The sequence below is a fragment of the Mustela nigripes genome, chromosome 4, assembly GCF_022355385.1.
Source record: "Mustela nigripes isolate SB6536 chromosome 4, MUSNIG.SB6536, whole genome shotgun sequence".
Taxonomy (NCBI): Eukaryota; Metazoa; Chordata; class Mammalia; order Carnivora; family Mustelidae; genus Mustela; species Mustela nigripes.
In genome coordinates this window covers 59,642,203-59,655,968 of record NC_081560.1, presented here as the reverse complement: position 1 = coordinate 59,655,968, position 13,766 = coordinate 59,642,203, and the positions used below count along the sequence as shown (strand labels likewise).

The window sequence follows — 13,766 nt, the reverse complement described above, 5'->3', positions numbered from 1 at the left end:
ATAATTACTTTATTATTCTCAAAATGAAAAGCAGGGGAAATTATTTAAAACTTGGCAAAATGCTGTAAGATCTTGTTAAAATGTCCCACCCCTTGAACGCACTTCTATGAACTTGGTGAAATGAATAAAACTAGAACACAGAGCATTATTTCAGATGTTTGATGCTTTCATTTTGTACTAATAAATGTCATGTGAGAGGCTGGGTTTGTTTTTTCAAAACCTCATCCAAGGATTTCTCAGTCTTCCCTATTAACTGTCATGGACCTCAAACGTTAGATTATCTTTATTCATATATGAAAATGTATCAGGGCTCTGACCATGTGTACAAATGTATGCACTGGTTTAAAATGGGCAGAGTTGGGACGCATGGGTGGTTCAGTCAGTTAAGCGTTGGCCTTCGGCTCAAGTCGTGGTCTCAGGGTCCTGGGATGGAGTCCCATGTCAAGCTCCCTGCTGAGCAAGGAGCCTGTTTCTCCCTCTGCCTGCTCTGTCCATCGCTCCCCCTACTTGTGTTCTTTCTCTGACAAATTAATAAATAAAATCTTTTAAAGAAGTATAATAAAATGGGCAGAGATGTTGAATCATTAGGCAGGATGAGGCAGTCCCTATGACAGCAAACATACTGCCCAACGTAAGTCTTTTCATCTTCACTTTCTACTATTTATACTACTCATTGAAGTGGCAGATTTATCAATGTCTGCCACAAATGACAAATAATGCTACATAGTTTATTTGTATTTCCCAATAGGTCTTTGTCATAATTAGACTGCCTAGCCACCAACTGTTCCCTTTTTCAAATCATCCAGATCCCCCTTTTCCTCAAGTGCTTGGTTCCCTCAATACTCTTTCCTGGGGAAGCAGCGGTGCCCCCTTCTGTTTCAAAAACTGATAGAAAAACATCTTCCTTCCTTCTATCACTCTAGCGAGGACAGAAGGCTTGGCTGAAAGACATACAATATTCATGGGTATTGAGGTAAGGTACAATGGAGAAAGCTGATTTAGATGAACATAACCAAAAAGGGCAACAGAACTTAAAAAAAGAAGTCCCTTGATTTCAGTGAAAATAGTATTAAGATGACTCAAGCAGTATTCTTAGAATTACATATAAGTTATCACTATTACTTATTATTCCATATACAAACTGCAACTTTGTGAATATCTGTTATGCCTTATGTGCACAGCATGGTGTATTTCCATATCCTCCCAAAAAGAAAAACCAGTTGAGTTAAAACTTGGGAGAACCCCAATCCCAGTAAGAAAGGTGCCCCTCCTATGGATATGTCACCGCATATAACTTTGTTTCACTTTACTGGCACTGCTTTCCAAAGCAAAGGAAATGCTAGCACAGCTCTCTTACCACCCTACTATCATGCTGTTATAAGGCTTTTTAAAGTTCTTATAAAATGTAAGTCATTCAAATAAAATTGATTTGTATATGCTTAATTCATTTACAATTTGATCAATGTAGTTGGTTTCAAGAATAAACTAATCAATAAGATACTTATCAGCTCTCCCCAAAATATTACTTGCAGCGAAAGTCAAAGTTTCTAATCAAGTATGTTTTAATATACATTGGAAAAATGTTGTACTTTTGGTATAAATCTGTTAAAAATAAGAAGTTGTTACATTCTTAAAAGCCTCTTAGATATCATTTCTAGCTCTATCTTTAACTGGCTGAAGAGCTGTGAGAAGTACCTTGAACATGCTGGGGTCCCAATTCCCTTATCTGTAAAATGAGTAAAATCATAGTGTCTATCTCAGAGAGCTACAAGCACTGAGTAACACATACACAGGAAATAACAACAGTGCCCTCCACTCAGTCAGCTGTCACCAGCTTCTTAAGTGACTTCATCTTCTTTTAGAATGAAGATTTAGCTATTTCCATAAAAGGAAAATATAGACATCATATTAACATACATTAACTCTGACGATTTGATGGCATGGTATAACCTTGATCCACTGGCAGCTTCTGCTTACCTAAAGATATATGAGATCGCCATTCAAATTAATTTCCATGAAGAAGAAAAGAGAAAGTTACTGCTAAGAGCTTCAGAACACCATGCATACCTTTTCTTTTTCAGAATCCACTTTCGCTATTGAATAGAAATATTAACTTAGGGTTATCAAAAGAAAACACCAAATGGCAGTAGTATATTAGGGTTCCAAAAAAGAGAAAAGCGACATGGGCCTTCTAGAATGTAGCCAACGGGTAAATCATCCATATACCTACTGGATTGAGTTCAGTGACATCCCATTCAAGATATTCTGCAACATGCATCATCTGACTGATGATATTTTCTAGCTCCTGGAGAGGAGAGAGAGAAGAGGGAAAAAACGTGAATACAGGGTTTTTGTAAGTTTTTCAAATGTTGACTTATAAGAATTGTTTTTTTTAACATGTAATTCAAAAACCAAAAGTTCCATGATTGTGTATTATATATAATTTGTACATATAAATTAATTTATATATAATATGTCCTTTCAACATTCTGATTACACACAAAAGAAGCACTTGAATATAAATTTGTTTTGTACTTTGTCTAGAAGTCTTCACCAGGAGAGGGCACAATTACACAAAAAAAGCTTTTCTTCCAATAGAAGGTATTTTTAAGGAAGAAAATCTGTCTTTGGAAAGGAACATCTGATCAAAATGGGAGCAGACATATTTTCACAAGATGTGATGTTTAAGTCACCCAGTATCCTGGCCCTTTGGGTTGGAAATGGGTGTGGAAGGATTGGAGAAGTGTTTTAGGGCAACTGAAAGGTTTATTTTTATTCTGATACACTGAGAACGTATACTGACTGTTCTAGCCATTAATGGATATAATTTGCTTTGCTAGACGTGTGTTCAGAGTCAAGGTTTGGAAGCTAAATACATGCAGAGTTTATTTTTTTAAGGAAATAGAATTTTAGTTAGCATTTTCATATTATTTTACTCAAGTGTCAACTCTTTGAAGAATGATTAATTAATACATATACCCTGATTGAATAAAGCATTTGCTCATTCCCTATCTCCAGAAAAGATTATACATACTTTGTAAATGCTAGTAATTTTAAATAGAGTCACTGACATAATTAAATGTGGTGCCTTAACAGTATAATAATTTAAAATATAAGAAATATAAAAGGATAATGTTTGAAAACATATTAGTTAGAGATTATTCTACTCAAATCTCCGAACTAACGTATGTAGCTGATATCCATACAGCAAAGAAGGAAATATGGTAAAAGAGGTTGTCATTTGGGGGACAATGGACCCATCTGAGAAACTGATCAAAGCTCCATTCCTCTCTTGAGAAAAAATGTAATCATGAAAATGTTGTCTAGGTAACACAGGTTGCCCCAGGAAAACATACAAATATAAACGTGTTTCCTTATTACAGTTAAGAAAATTTTTATACTAAAATACCTTGGAATTATAGGTTAGAATTGTGTGTCTGTCTTCACTTATTTATGCCTTGATATTTTGGAGTGAAAGTCTCTGGACATGTTTTTAGGAGTGGAAACTCTTCATATGTAGGCATTTGACACTAGTCATTTAAGATTTAGGTTTCTCATCCGTAAAATCAGTATTCTACTCTTACCTAGTGCATAGAGTTGCTGCAAAGAGTAAGCATGCTATGATATGAAATACATTTATGCTGCCTGGCATACTGCATGGGATCAATAAATATTCATTAGCATTATTACACATAGTGGTCATTTTCAAAATATCAATTTTCCTCTGGTTGGCCTCTAATATGTGATGTGCTACACCTTTAAATTTCCAAGATTAATGACATCAGAATATGCAATTTCAACCTGATAGTGAAGGAAATATAATGGGTGGTAAATTGCCTGGAGAAAAACACAGAAATAAAATTCAGGCCTTTAATTATAAAATAGACTAGTTTAATCATAAATCAGTTTACTTATTCCCAACTCATTGTTTAATATTAGATGTATATAGTATATTGCAATATACTATATGTTAACAACAATAACGCAAAATGGCCAGAGACCAAAAAAAACATTTGATTGAATTTTCAAATCAGCTGCCAACCCATGGCTAAAAGCCTAGTAAAGAAACATCCTTTTAATTTAATTAAAAAGAAACATTAAACAAAATAAAATTACATTTAAATATAATTTGCATTAGTATAGTCAGAAGTGCTACAATAAGCATATGGAAATATCTAGAAAAGTCTAAACTCCTCGCTGTGAAATGCCACCAGAAAGTGAGCAAATGTATCATGTTGCTTAATATTCCTAAATGGATAAGCACTTAAAAATGATAGCATTTGAAAAATTGGAGAGACTTAAACATAAGGAATCCCACAATCACAGCATCAATTTACATTGGTGGTCATTTCCTAAAGGAGGAATTAAATATTTTTATCTCTCTCTGGAGACGCTAATGTGCCATTATCCTACTCAAAGTTACATAAATATGTATCCAACTTCACTGCTCTGCTTGTAGAATTCTATTTGAGTTCTGCCACAGGGAGGAGTATCAGATGAAGAGAGAAACTCACTCATTATTAGAAGTAATGTTCATTTTAATCAATTTAAGAATATCAAAATATTTGTTATTTAGGGTACCTGTATACTTCAAGATCTCCATAGCCTGACATTTGTTATGTTTTAGGATTCTTCTATTTCCTTTACAGAAGAGTCAATATATGAAAAATGTGTCACTAACAAATATAAAATGCATTATTGGATGGATTTATACTTGAAGCACTGATTTGTGCAGTAACACTAAGAATCTAACTACTCCTTTGAAAACTATCAATGATTTGTGTATATTACAGATACAGTAAGCATTAAATATTCCTTTTAGTTAAATCATTCAGAGATGGTATTATTCTCCTATTGCTTTTTATGACTAAAATGATAGAGTACAAGCTATAATTTAAATTAAAAAGGAAAACTGGTTAAAGCAACTTATAAATATATGTATTTTAATAGCATATATGACTAAAAGAATTTTAAAACATGGAAAAAAATGATAAAATGATTAAATTAACTTTATAATTCCTTTCAATTCTACTGGAATTCTTGTTATTTTTCTTAGTGTCAAACCTCAGATTTTTTTTTTCTTTCTAGATCAATGGTCTCAACTTTCTCATGTATTATTCAAAGAACATTGGGGTCTTTTTTATCTTTCCATGTATAAAAAGTCACTTTTTTCTAGTAAAATTATTCAATAGAACAACTGTAATCTTAACAGTTTTATTTATATTTTTTTTTTTTCAGATCACTCTCTTTCAAAAAGTAGGATGATCAAAATGCTGTGTGAGTGTATGGAAATTATATTAAGTGTGTCTTCTGTGGTAATAGCTATAAATTTATTCATTGCATTTTCAGAACAAACCACTTTGAAATTTTCACAGAAAATTTAAAGAAAAAAATTACCGAGCTGTCCAGGAAGCCATTCCCATCTGTGTCATAGAGGCGAAACATAACTAGAAATAAAAGAGGTGTTGAAAAAAAATTAGAGGCAAGTAAGATCAATGTTAGTAAAAGACATATTCTTTAAAATTTCCTTTCAAAAGCAAATATTTAATCCTCTCCTATTCAAAAATACTGATTTGTAAGATCATTTCTCAATTTAATTTGAGAATGAATGAGTCAATTAATAAAAACACTCAATATCAGATATATGAGGTCAAACAATTTTTGTTATATATCTAGAAAACACTGAAAGTTAACATTTTTGCTCAGTTTTTAAATTTTAAGATCATTAAATGAAAACTCAAAAATAGAAGAAGAGAAGGAATGTTAGATCTTTGGAGTCGGGATATTAAAGGACAGAGTGAATAAGAAAAAGCAAAACGGATTCAAAGGTCTGAAACCAAATTTGGAATCTGCGATCCACCAGCACATGAGCAAAGTCCAACACTGTTCTCTTATCTGTCAAATGAGAATAACCACCCTGTCATAGGACACACTCGTGAAAATTAAGTGATACACACAAATGCTTATCAAAAGCTGTAGGGCACTACACAAATATAAGCCATCGTTTTGATTGAACTACAAGCAGCATGCAAAATAAGGGAATTTTTCTGATTCAGGACAAGACACCAAATGCATTATTATCATGGTTATAATGGTGTATTTGTTGCAATCTGAGATGCACTTTCAGAGGATAACCACTCTTTGATTCAAACAAGGAAAAGGAAAGTTCTGTCTCTGCAATAGTGAGCACAGGAAAGCAGGAGGACAGCGGGCCTCTCCAGCCTAAGGATTCCCTCATAAATTCACACACCACCAGGAGACTAGAGAAGGGGCTGCAGGTGCCATTTTGAGATAAACAGAGAAGAATGGCACAGCTGTTAAAACAGAGTAGTGGAAGTGAGAGTATTTGTTGGGTTTGCATAATTTCTGGGAGAATCTTGATGGCTGGGGTCTACAATATTAAATAAAGACATCGGTAAAAAGGAGACATAATTGTGCAGTGAATGACCTTGATCATGTATCTGTTAACTAATTACTATTTTTGTACTTAAAAACAATTATTACATTTCACCAACCTAAAATATGATTATTTATTTATAAGATGCTATAACCAGTCTGCATACAATTAATAGGAAAAAAATGCTTACAATCTAATCATCGTGTTCTATTTATTGTAAAATGCAAAAAGACTTTCAAGATGTTAAACATGTAAGAGGAAATGTGTATCCATTGAATTAAGAAACATAATGTTATGCTGGCTAAGGACCTAAATATCTTTATTTGCAAACCATAATGATTACTATCTCTCATACACTCAATAAATGACAAATATTCAGAAAGAAAAACCCTACCAGAACATGGATCCTAAGCAAGATTTTTCAAGATTTCAAGATTTTCTAGTAGAGCAGAAAATAGTAAAAAATCACTTTGTAAGTGACAAGAATTCACACACCACTCAAAGAATAGATTCAGTACCACGACCAAGTCAAGTATTTACAAAAGCCTGGCTGTATTTTAGAATGAGGGGCACCGGTGACTCTGAATGCTCCCTGTAATAAATGATTGCCTGACCATTTTTAAATGGATGTATGGAAACCCTATATCTCTTGGTAAAACTTGTTGGAAACATGGGCTCGAAAATATACACACAAGCGGACTCTGTGTGAACCTGCCATTCATTTTTGGCAGCATCTGAAACTTCTTCCTATGCTCCTAAAGCTACACTTTACAAAACACAGTAATAGATGAAACACCAGATACCCTATCTTTACTAGCCTGACTTGAAGGTAGAGTTTGCACATGACTCAGACTCCATCAATCAGAAGAAAAACCCAACTGATGCATCACCAATCTTGGTGACCCAAGAAAAAAGGGGCTACCCAATCCATTCTAGTGATGAGAGCTGCAGCAGCAGCAGTGGTTGGAGAGAGAGAAACCAGACTCCTGGATGTGTCAGGGGTATTGTCAACAAAGGGTGCTGTGCTTGTGCACAGAGAGGAAGCAATGGGAATTTCCCCAGTTTAATTTAGCACTTAATTTCAGCACTGATCCTAGACAACTATCCTCCAAAGCTGGGTCTCTATCTCTCCTAATGATTCTGTGTGTTTCTCAATATCACTTAAAAAACAATAACCTGGGGGCACCTAGGTGGCTCAGTCGGTTGAGTTCTGACTCTTGACTCTGACTCTTGGCTCAGGTCATGATCTCAAGGTTATGAAATAGAGCCCCAGATCAAACTCCACGCTGAGAACCGAGATTGCTTCAGATACTCTCCTTCTCCCCCTTCTTCACCTCCCCTTCTAATAAAATAAAATAAAATAAAATAAAATAAAATAAAATAAAAACCAATAACCAGCTTTATTTAAAAAAATTAAAATTAAAACTATGGGTGCCTGGGTGGCTCGGTTGCCTGGGCAACTGCCTTTGGTTCAGGTCATGATCCTGGAGTCCCGGGATCGAGTCCCACATCAGGCTCTCTACTCACCAGGGAGTCTGCTTCTCCCACTGACCTCTCTCTTCTCATGCTTTCTCTCTCCCATTCTTTCTCTCTCAAATAAATAAATAAGATCTTTAAAAAAAAGATTTTAAAAAAAGAAATTAAAACTAGCCTAGTTTTTTGTCTTTCCTAATGATACTGTGCACTCAACACTGGCACTTACTTCACATCAAACATAAAGATGAGGTCAAAATAAATTTTAAGTTTAAACTAAACTTTATTTTTATAAAACATGAAACTTTAATTTTAACATTAAAGTAAACTATAAAGCTTCCAGAAGAAAATATAGGAGGATATCTTCATAAACGTAAGGTAAGTCAACATGAACCACCAATGATTTAAAAAAAAAAAAAAAAAAAAAAAAGGTAAGTTAACGTTCATCAGGGTTAGAACTTCTGCTCATTAAAAAAAAAAGTAAAATAAAGAAATCAGTGAAAGGGGATGGAACACCTGGGTGGCTCAGTGGGTTAAAGCCTCTCTGCCTTCAGCTCGGGTCGTGATCTCAGGGTCCTGGGATCGAGCCCCTCATCGGGCTCTCTGCTCGCAGGAGCCTGCTTCCCCCCCACCTCTCTCTCTGCCTGCCTCTCTGCCCACTTCTGGTCTCTATCTGTCAAATAAATAAATAAAATCTTTAAAAAAAAAAAAAGGAAAAAGAAAAAGAAAAAAGAAAGAAATAAGTGAAAGGGGAAAAAAAAAGAAAGAGAACGAAAAGAATAAGAAAAAAATGTCAGCCAACCACAGACTTGAGACTCTTTCAGAACACACATATCTGACAAAGGGCTTATTTATTGAATATATGAACAAACCCTATAACTCTGTAATAAAATGACAAACAACCTAATAATAAAAAGGCAAAAAAATCGAACATATAATTAAAAAATGGAAGATACTAGGAATGGCCAATCATTATAAAGTGCTCAACATCACACAGAGACCACCATGTATCTTTAGAAAAAGAGTCTGGAATTCAAATTTGTTGTGTTTTTGCTTTTGTTTTCCTCTAAAGAAAAACGGCTCAGTCTCCTCAAACTGCTTAGCTTCTCAGCCTTAGTTGTTTAAGAACTTGCCATTTAAAAATAGTGGCAAAAGCCAGGCTCCCCTCTCCCAGAAAATTGACCCACAAATCCAATATGCCTTGACAACTCCCTGAAGCTTTCAGACAGTTTAAAAAAATACTATATACACATTTTCTAGTTGTGCCCAGTAGAGATGTTGTTCTGAAAACACATTGCTCATTCTTGTCTGAAGTAGAAGTCCTGACATCTTTAAAATCACATTAACACATTAATAGGGGTTAATGGTTGTCTATGAATCCTGTCTAATTCATCAAAGAAAAACTGAGAGAAATTTAAGTTCTACTCAGAATAGCAGTAAGAAAAATTGCATACATATATTGAGCACTAACTTTAAGGTACTCTAAATTTGACCAAGTTGAATCGAGAACATAAGTTTCCTTTTGTCCTGAATAAGAGAGAGAAATTCTAGGATTTTGATTTTCAGAGCTGTGTCTATTTTCCTAATTTAAAATCACAGTGGGGTTCATGCAAAATAGGAACTTTTGAATACACCTCCCTACCTTAGCTCTGTAGTGAACAGCCACTAGAGTAACAACATAGTATGAGATAGGCATAAATCCACAAGCACAAAGAAAATCTGTGAGGTGGGCACCTGGGTGGCTCAGTAGGATAAGCCTCTGCTTTCGGCTCAGGTCGTGATCTTGGGTGTCCTGGGATTGAGCCTTGCATCAGGCTCTCTGCTTGTCAGAGAGCTTGGTTCCCTCTCTCTTCCTCTGCCTGCCTCTTTGCCTACTTGTGATCGCTGTCTGTCAAATAAATAAATAAAATCTTAAAAAAAGAAAAAAGAAAAGAAAATCTGAGAGGAAAAAAGAACCAGCAAATTTAAGAAGCTGGGAAACACAGGCTGACTGACTTAGAAACCAAAGAAATATAAATGTAAGCTGGTAGTGAAGAAGCAAAGATTTGCACAAAAAAGGTGATAAGATGGAAAATGAAGTGACAACCTTCACAGAAAGAAGTTAGACCCTCAAATGCCACCTTTCACACTCTACCGGACGGTATGCCAGCTCCCTACCCCGTGGAAGACAAGACGTTGGGGCTCTATAGCACTCAAACCAAGAGGATGCTGAGCTCAGGATGGTAGGGTATCCCCCAAACGAGGTATTCATGTGAAAGTCTCAGTAGTGAATGTTGAAAGGATAAGTCCTCTTCCTTAACTCAGTGAGTCACACTTAAACCTCGCCCACAGGCCCACCTGCCCATCACACAAAGGAGTCCTTCCAAAACAAGTACTTTGGGGGAAAACAACAACAACAACAGCAACAGCAGCAACAAAGCAGGGAGGCAGAATAAAACCCTGCAAGAGGAAATTTGCAATCCATACAAAAAGGGGAGCTTATAAGAATCAGGCTGAGAACAAAATGAAGCCTCTGTGAAGTTAAAAGCATAATAGAAGTAGTAAAACAAAAACTTATTGCAGATGTAGAAGGTACCGGATGTCAAAAACAAAACAAAACAAACAAACAAACAAAGAAAAAAAAATAGGAGAAAAGTAAGAAAAGAAAAGAAAAACTAATTTAAATTTCTGTCTTGGGAGTGTCCGTATCCAAAAATAATGGTTCTAGGAAGACAGAGCAAGAGTAAAGAAGAAAGTAACTAACAATGAAAAGATTAAAGAACAAATGAAGGGCACAGAGTTCCAAACCAGAATTTACAGTAGAGGATTTAGAAATTGATTGGTTATGTAGATACAGAGAAACTAATGAAATAAAGAAAAAAGGCAGATATTAGCATCATGGGGGGAAAAATGTCTTGGTATGCCTATGGTAATCTTTCCCTTTTAAAACTACATTGGAATGATACTGATAATATTAATTAATTAATTATCCTAGCGTCAAATATTATTTTAAGATTATTTCTTCTTAGAATTTAAAAGTAAAGTTAAGCTCCAAGGTCAAGTGAAACATCGACAAATAGTTTGTATTCTTAAAACTAACATAATAAGGATATAGATTTTTAGGTGCAAAAATATTTTAAGCCCAATATTAAAATTACTCTGTCAACATGATAGCTTCCAAATGTGACTACCTTTTTCAAAGTTACAAGTTAGTTTAACCCACCTTTTTTCTATTTTTATGTTCATGTAATTTCCCTTTATATAGAAACAATTATGTTCCCACACATGAATTTGGTTAAAAGATCAGGGCAAAGGCATATTATGCAATATAAGGTTCATTCTTTATATCTAGAATTTTTTCCCTTCCAAAAGATTTGCAAGTTTTTAATCTGTTTTCTTCTTGAATATTCTACTAAATACACTCCAGTGTTTTTATACTTGGCATACCATACTATTCATAATAAAAATATTAATATGGAATTTGTTATTAAGCATTAGAAAAATTATTTTTAAAGGCATATAAGCTGGAATCTTTTACTAAAGGCATATAAGCTGGAATCTTTTAATTTATAATTTTTTACTGTTTTATATATTTTAAGACCCACTTAAACTTTTGGGGCAGAGGTGAAAAAAAATTAGCTGCTTGGGAGTTTGTGACATCTAATGCAACAAAGCAATATTTTCTCCCTTTTTCTTTCAGAGAAATGACAATAAAGATAAGGAAAGAAAACTTTTCAAAATAAAAAGAGCACTTTAACAGTAAGGTAGAAATCATGGCTATTAGTCACAGCCAGATAAACTAGTGCTATAATTAATAATCAGTATCTCTGGGCTTCACTTTTTTTCATTGACACTATAGGGAAGTTGACTACCCTGATACTTAGGATCTCTTCAATGTTAAATCCAATGGTTCTACGATTAATACTATACACACCAGTGACTTTAATGTACAGGTTAGTCTTCATTATCTATTTTCTGGTTATTTTCCAACCAATTTCTCTTCAGTCATTTTCATTAAATGCATGATAATGGAAGTTATTTTCATAAGTCATGAACAATTCATAAACACCAATCCAAATTGGTGTACATATCTGAAAGTCACGGTACAGGGGTGCCTGGATGGCTCAGGTGATTAAGCGTCTGCCTCCAGCTCAGGTCACGATGCCAGGATCCTGAGACCCAGCCCGGAGTCTGACTTCCTGCTCAGCAGAGAGTCTGCTTCTCCCTCTCCCTCTGCACCTCCCTGACTCGTTTTCTCTCTTTCTCTCTCCTTTTCTCAAAAAATAAATAAATAAAATATTTTTTTAAGAGTTGCAGTAAAAATGAATTTAGTATTATTTCATCCTTTAAATAATTCACATTATTTTTCTCTTCTCAAGCATCCACTGACTTCAATACAATTCCATTTAAGTATTATTTACTTAGCATCTGTCTCTTAAAATACACACACACGTGGTAGCTGAAGGGTGGGAAGTTAGACACAGCACAAGGGTACAGGAAGGAGTAAAATGTATTCAATTAGGAGGCGGCAAGAGGAATCACGGCATGAACTGGACCTCAAGCGTGCACTGCACGGGACCTGACATATGCTGAGAAAAACACTCCCAGCAAATGCACATTAGAAGCAAAGGTGCAAAGACAGAAAGGTTCAGGGTTTGTGTCTGATGATGGAAACGTAGATCCATGTGACGGGGACACTGTTCGTGCATGTGTGCAGCTCAAAGGTAAATGCAAGATTGACAAAGTGGGTGAGGATCAAACTGTAGAGTCCAATCAGTTTCTAGTTGCTAAGTAAGGGCTTCAGTTTATGTATTATTCAACAGGGAACTGTCAAAGGGACACATTCACCCTGAGTCATAAGAAGAAGAGGAAAGAAAATGTCTAGGAGTTGACAGGTTCTAGGGAACATGAGAGGAAGTTACAAGAATTCACACCTAATGAGCGAGATGATGATTAAATAGGTAGGTGTTGGAACAATGAAGCATCTGGATTAACTTTTCGCTGAAGAAATTGACGACCAGCAAAACACTGAAGGCATGCTAGACCAGCTCAGGTTTTGAGTGGAGTTATAACCCGTAGAATGATCTTTCTATTTTACTAACTCACTGCCACCTCAATATACAAGGAAAGAAATTGGGTGCCTGAAACTAAGTGTCAAAGAATGACTGGCATCATGGATTATGGGGTCAGTCTATAGTTGAAGGGATGGGGGTCCAATGAGCGAAAGGCAACAGGCAAATTGAGGAGGAAGGGAAATGGTTAAGAGACGAGAATATTCAACTTATATTTCACAGAACAAACATTTATGTGAACTAGTAGATGTGAAGGAATCTATGTGAGCAGATACTGGGCCATCTAATTTTCATAGCAAATGCATGAGATAAATATTATTATGATCCCAATTTTACAGCTGGAGAAACTGAGACCTGAAGAGTTGGGTTTTGTTTTGTTTTGTTTTTTTGTAATGTGTCCTAGTCAATCATAAGTGTCAAAGCCAGGCCACATTCAATTAGTGAAAGCAAGAATCTAAGCTCTTAAATACTGTGCTTTGCTATATTTGAAAGTAGGAAGGGGGAAGTTAAGTGACCATAGTCTGTGGTCAAAGTAAAATACGAAAGCTTAAAATTTTAGAGTAAGAACAGTCTTTGGAATTTATAAGGCATCCGGGGTATTGCTGCAGAAGTGGGTGACCGAAATAAAATGTGGGTGAGGTCAGAGAATTGGAGAAAGGCAAGGAAACTAAAAGAGGAAGATACTGAAAGGATCTCCACAAAGTACGGTAGCAGGCTTGGGGTGGAGAGGACAGATCACCCATGTTCTCACCCATGCATCTGGGTGGTAGGTATCTGATACCCAGAAGGAGAGAGGAAAAAGGAATCCCCCACGACCTCAACACTTATATACAAAACCCCCATGC

General features: G+C 35.3%; 1 protein-coding gene across 5 annotated transcripts in view; it reads right to left on the bottom strand.

Annotated features, from left to right (window-relative positions):
* Positions 1-13,766, bottom strand: part of DGKB (diacylglycerol kinase beta) — a 709,227-nt gene that overhangs the window by 514,473 nt on the left and 180,988 nt on the right. For all 5 annotated transcript variants that reach the window (XM_059396759.1, XM_059396762.1, XM_059396761.1 and 2 more), the window contains 2 exons: positions 5,398-5,447; positions 2,231-2,305 (listed from right to left, as the gene is read on the bottom strand). In XM_059396759.1, the coding sequence (XP_059252742.1) occupies positions 2,231-2,305; positions 5,398-5,447 (125 nt within the window). The remainder of the gene's footprint in view (positions 1-2,230; positions 2,306-5,397; positions 5,448-13,766) is intronic.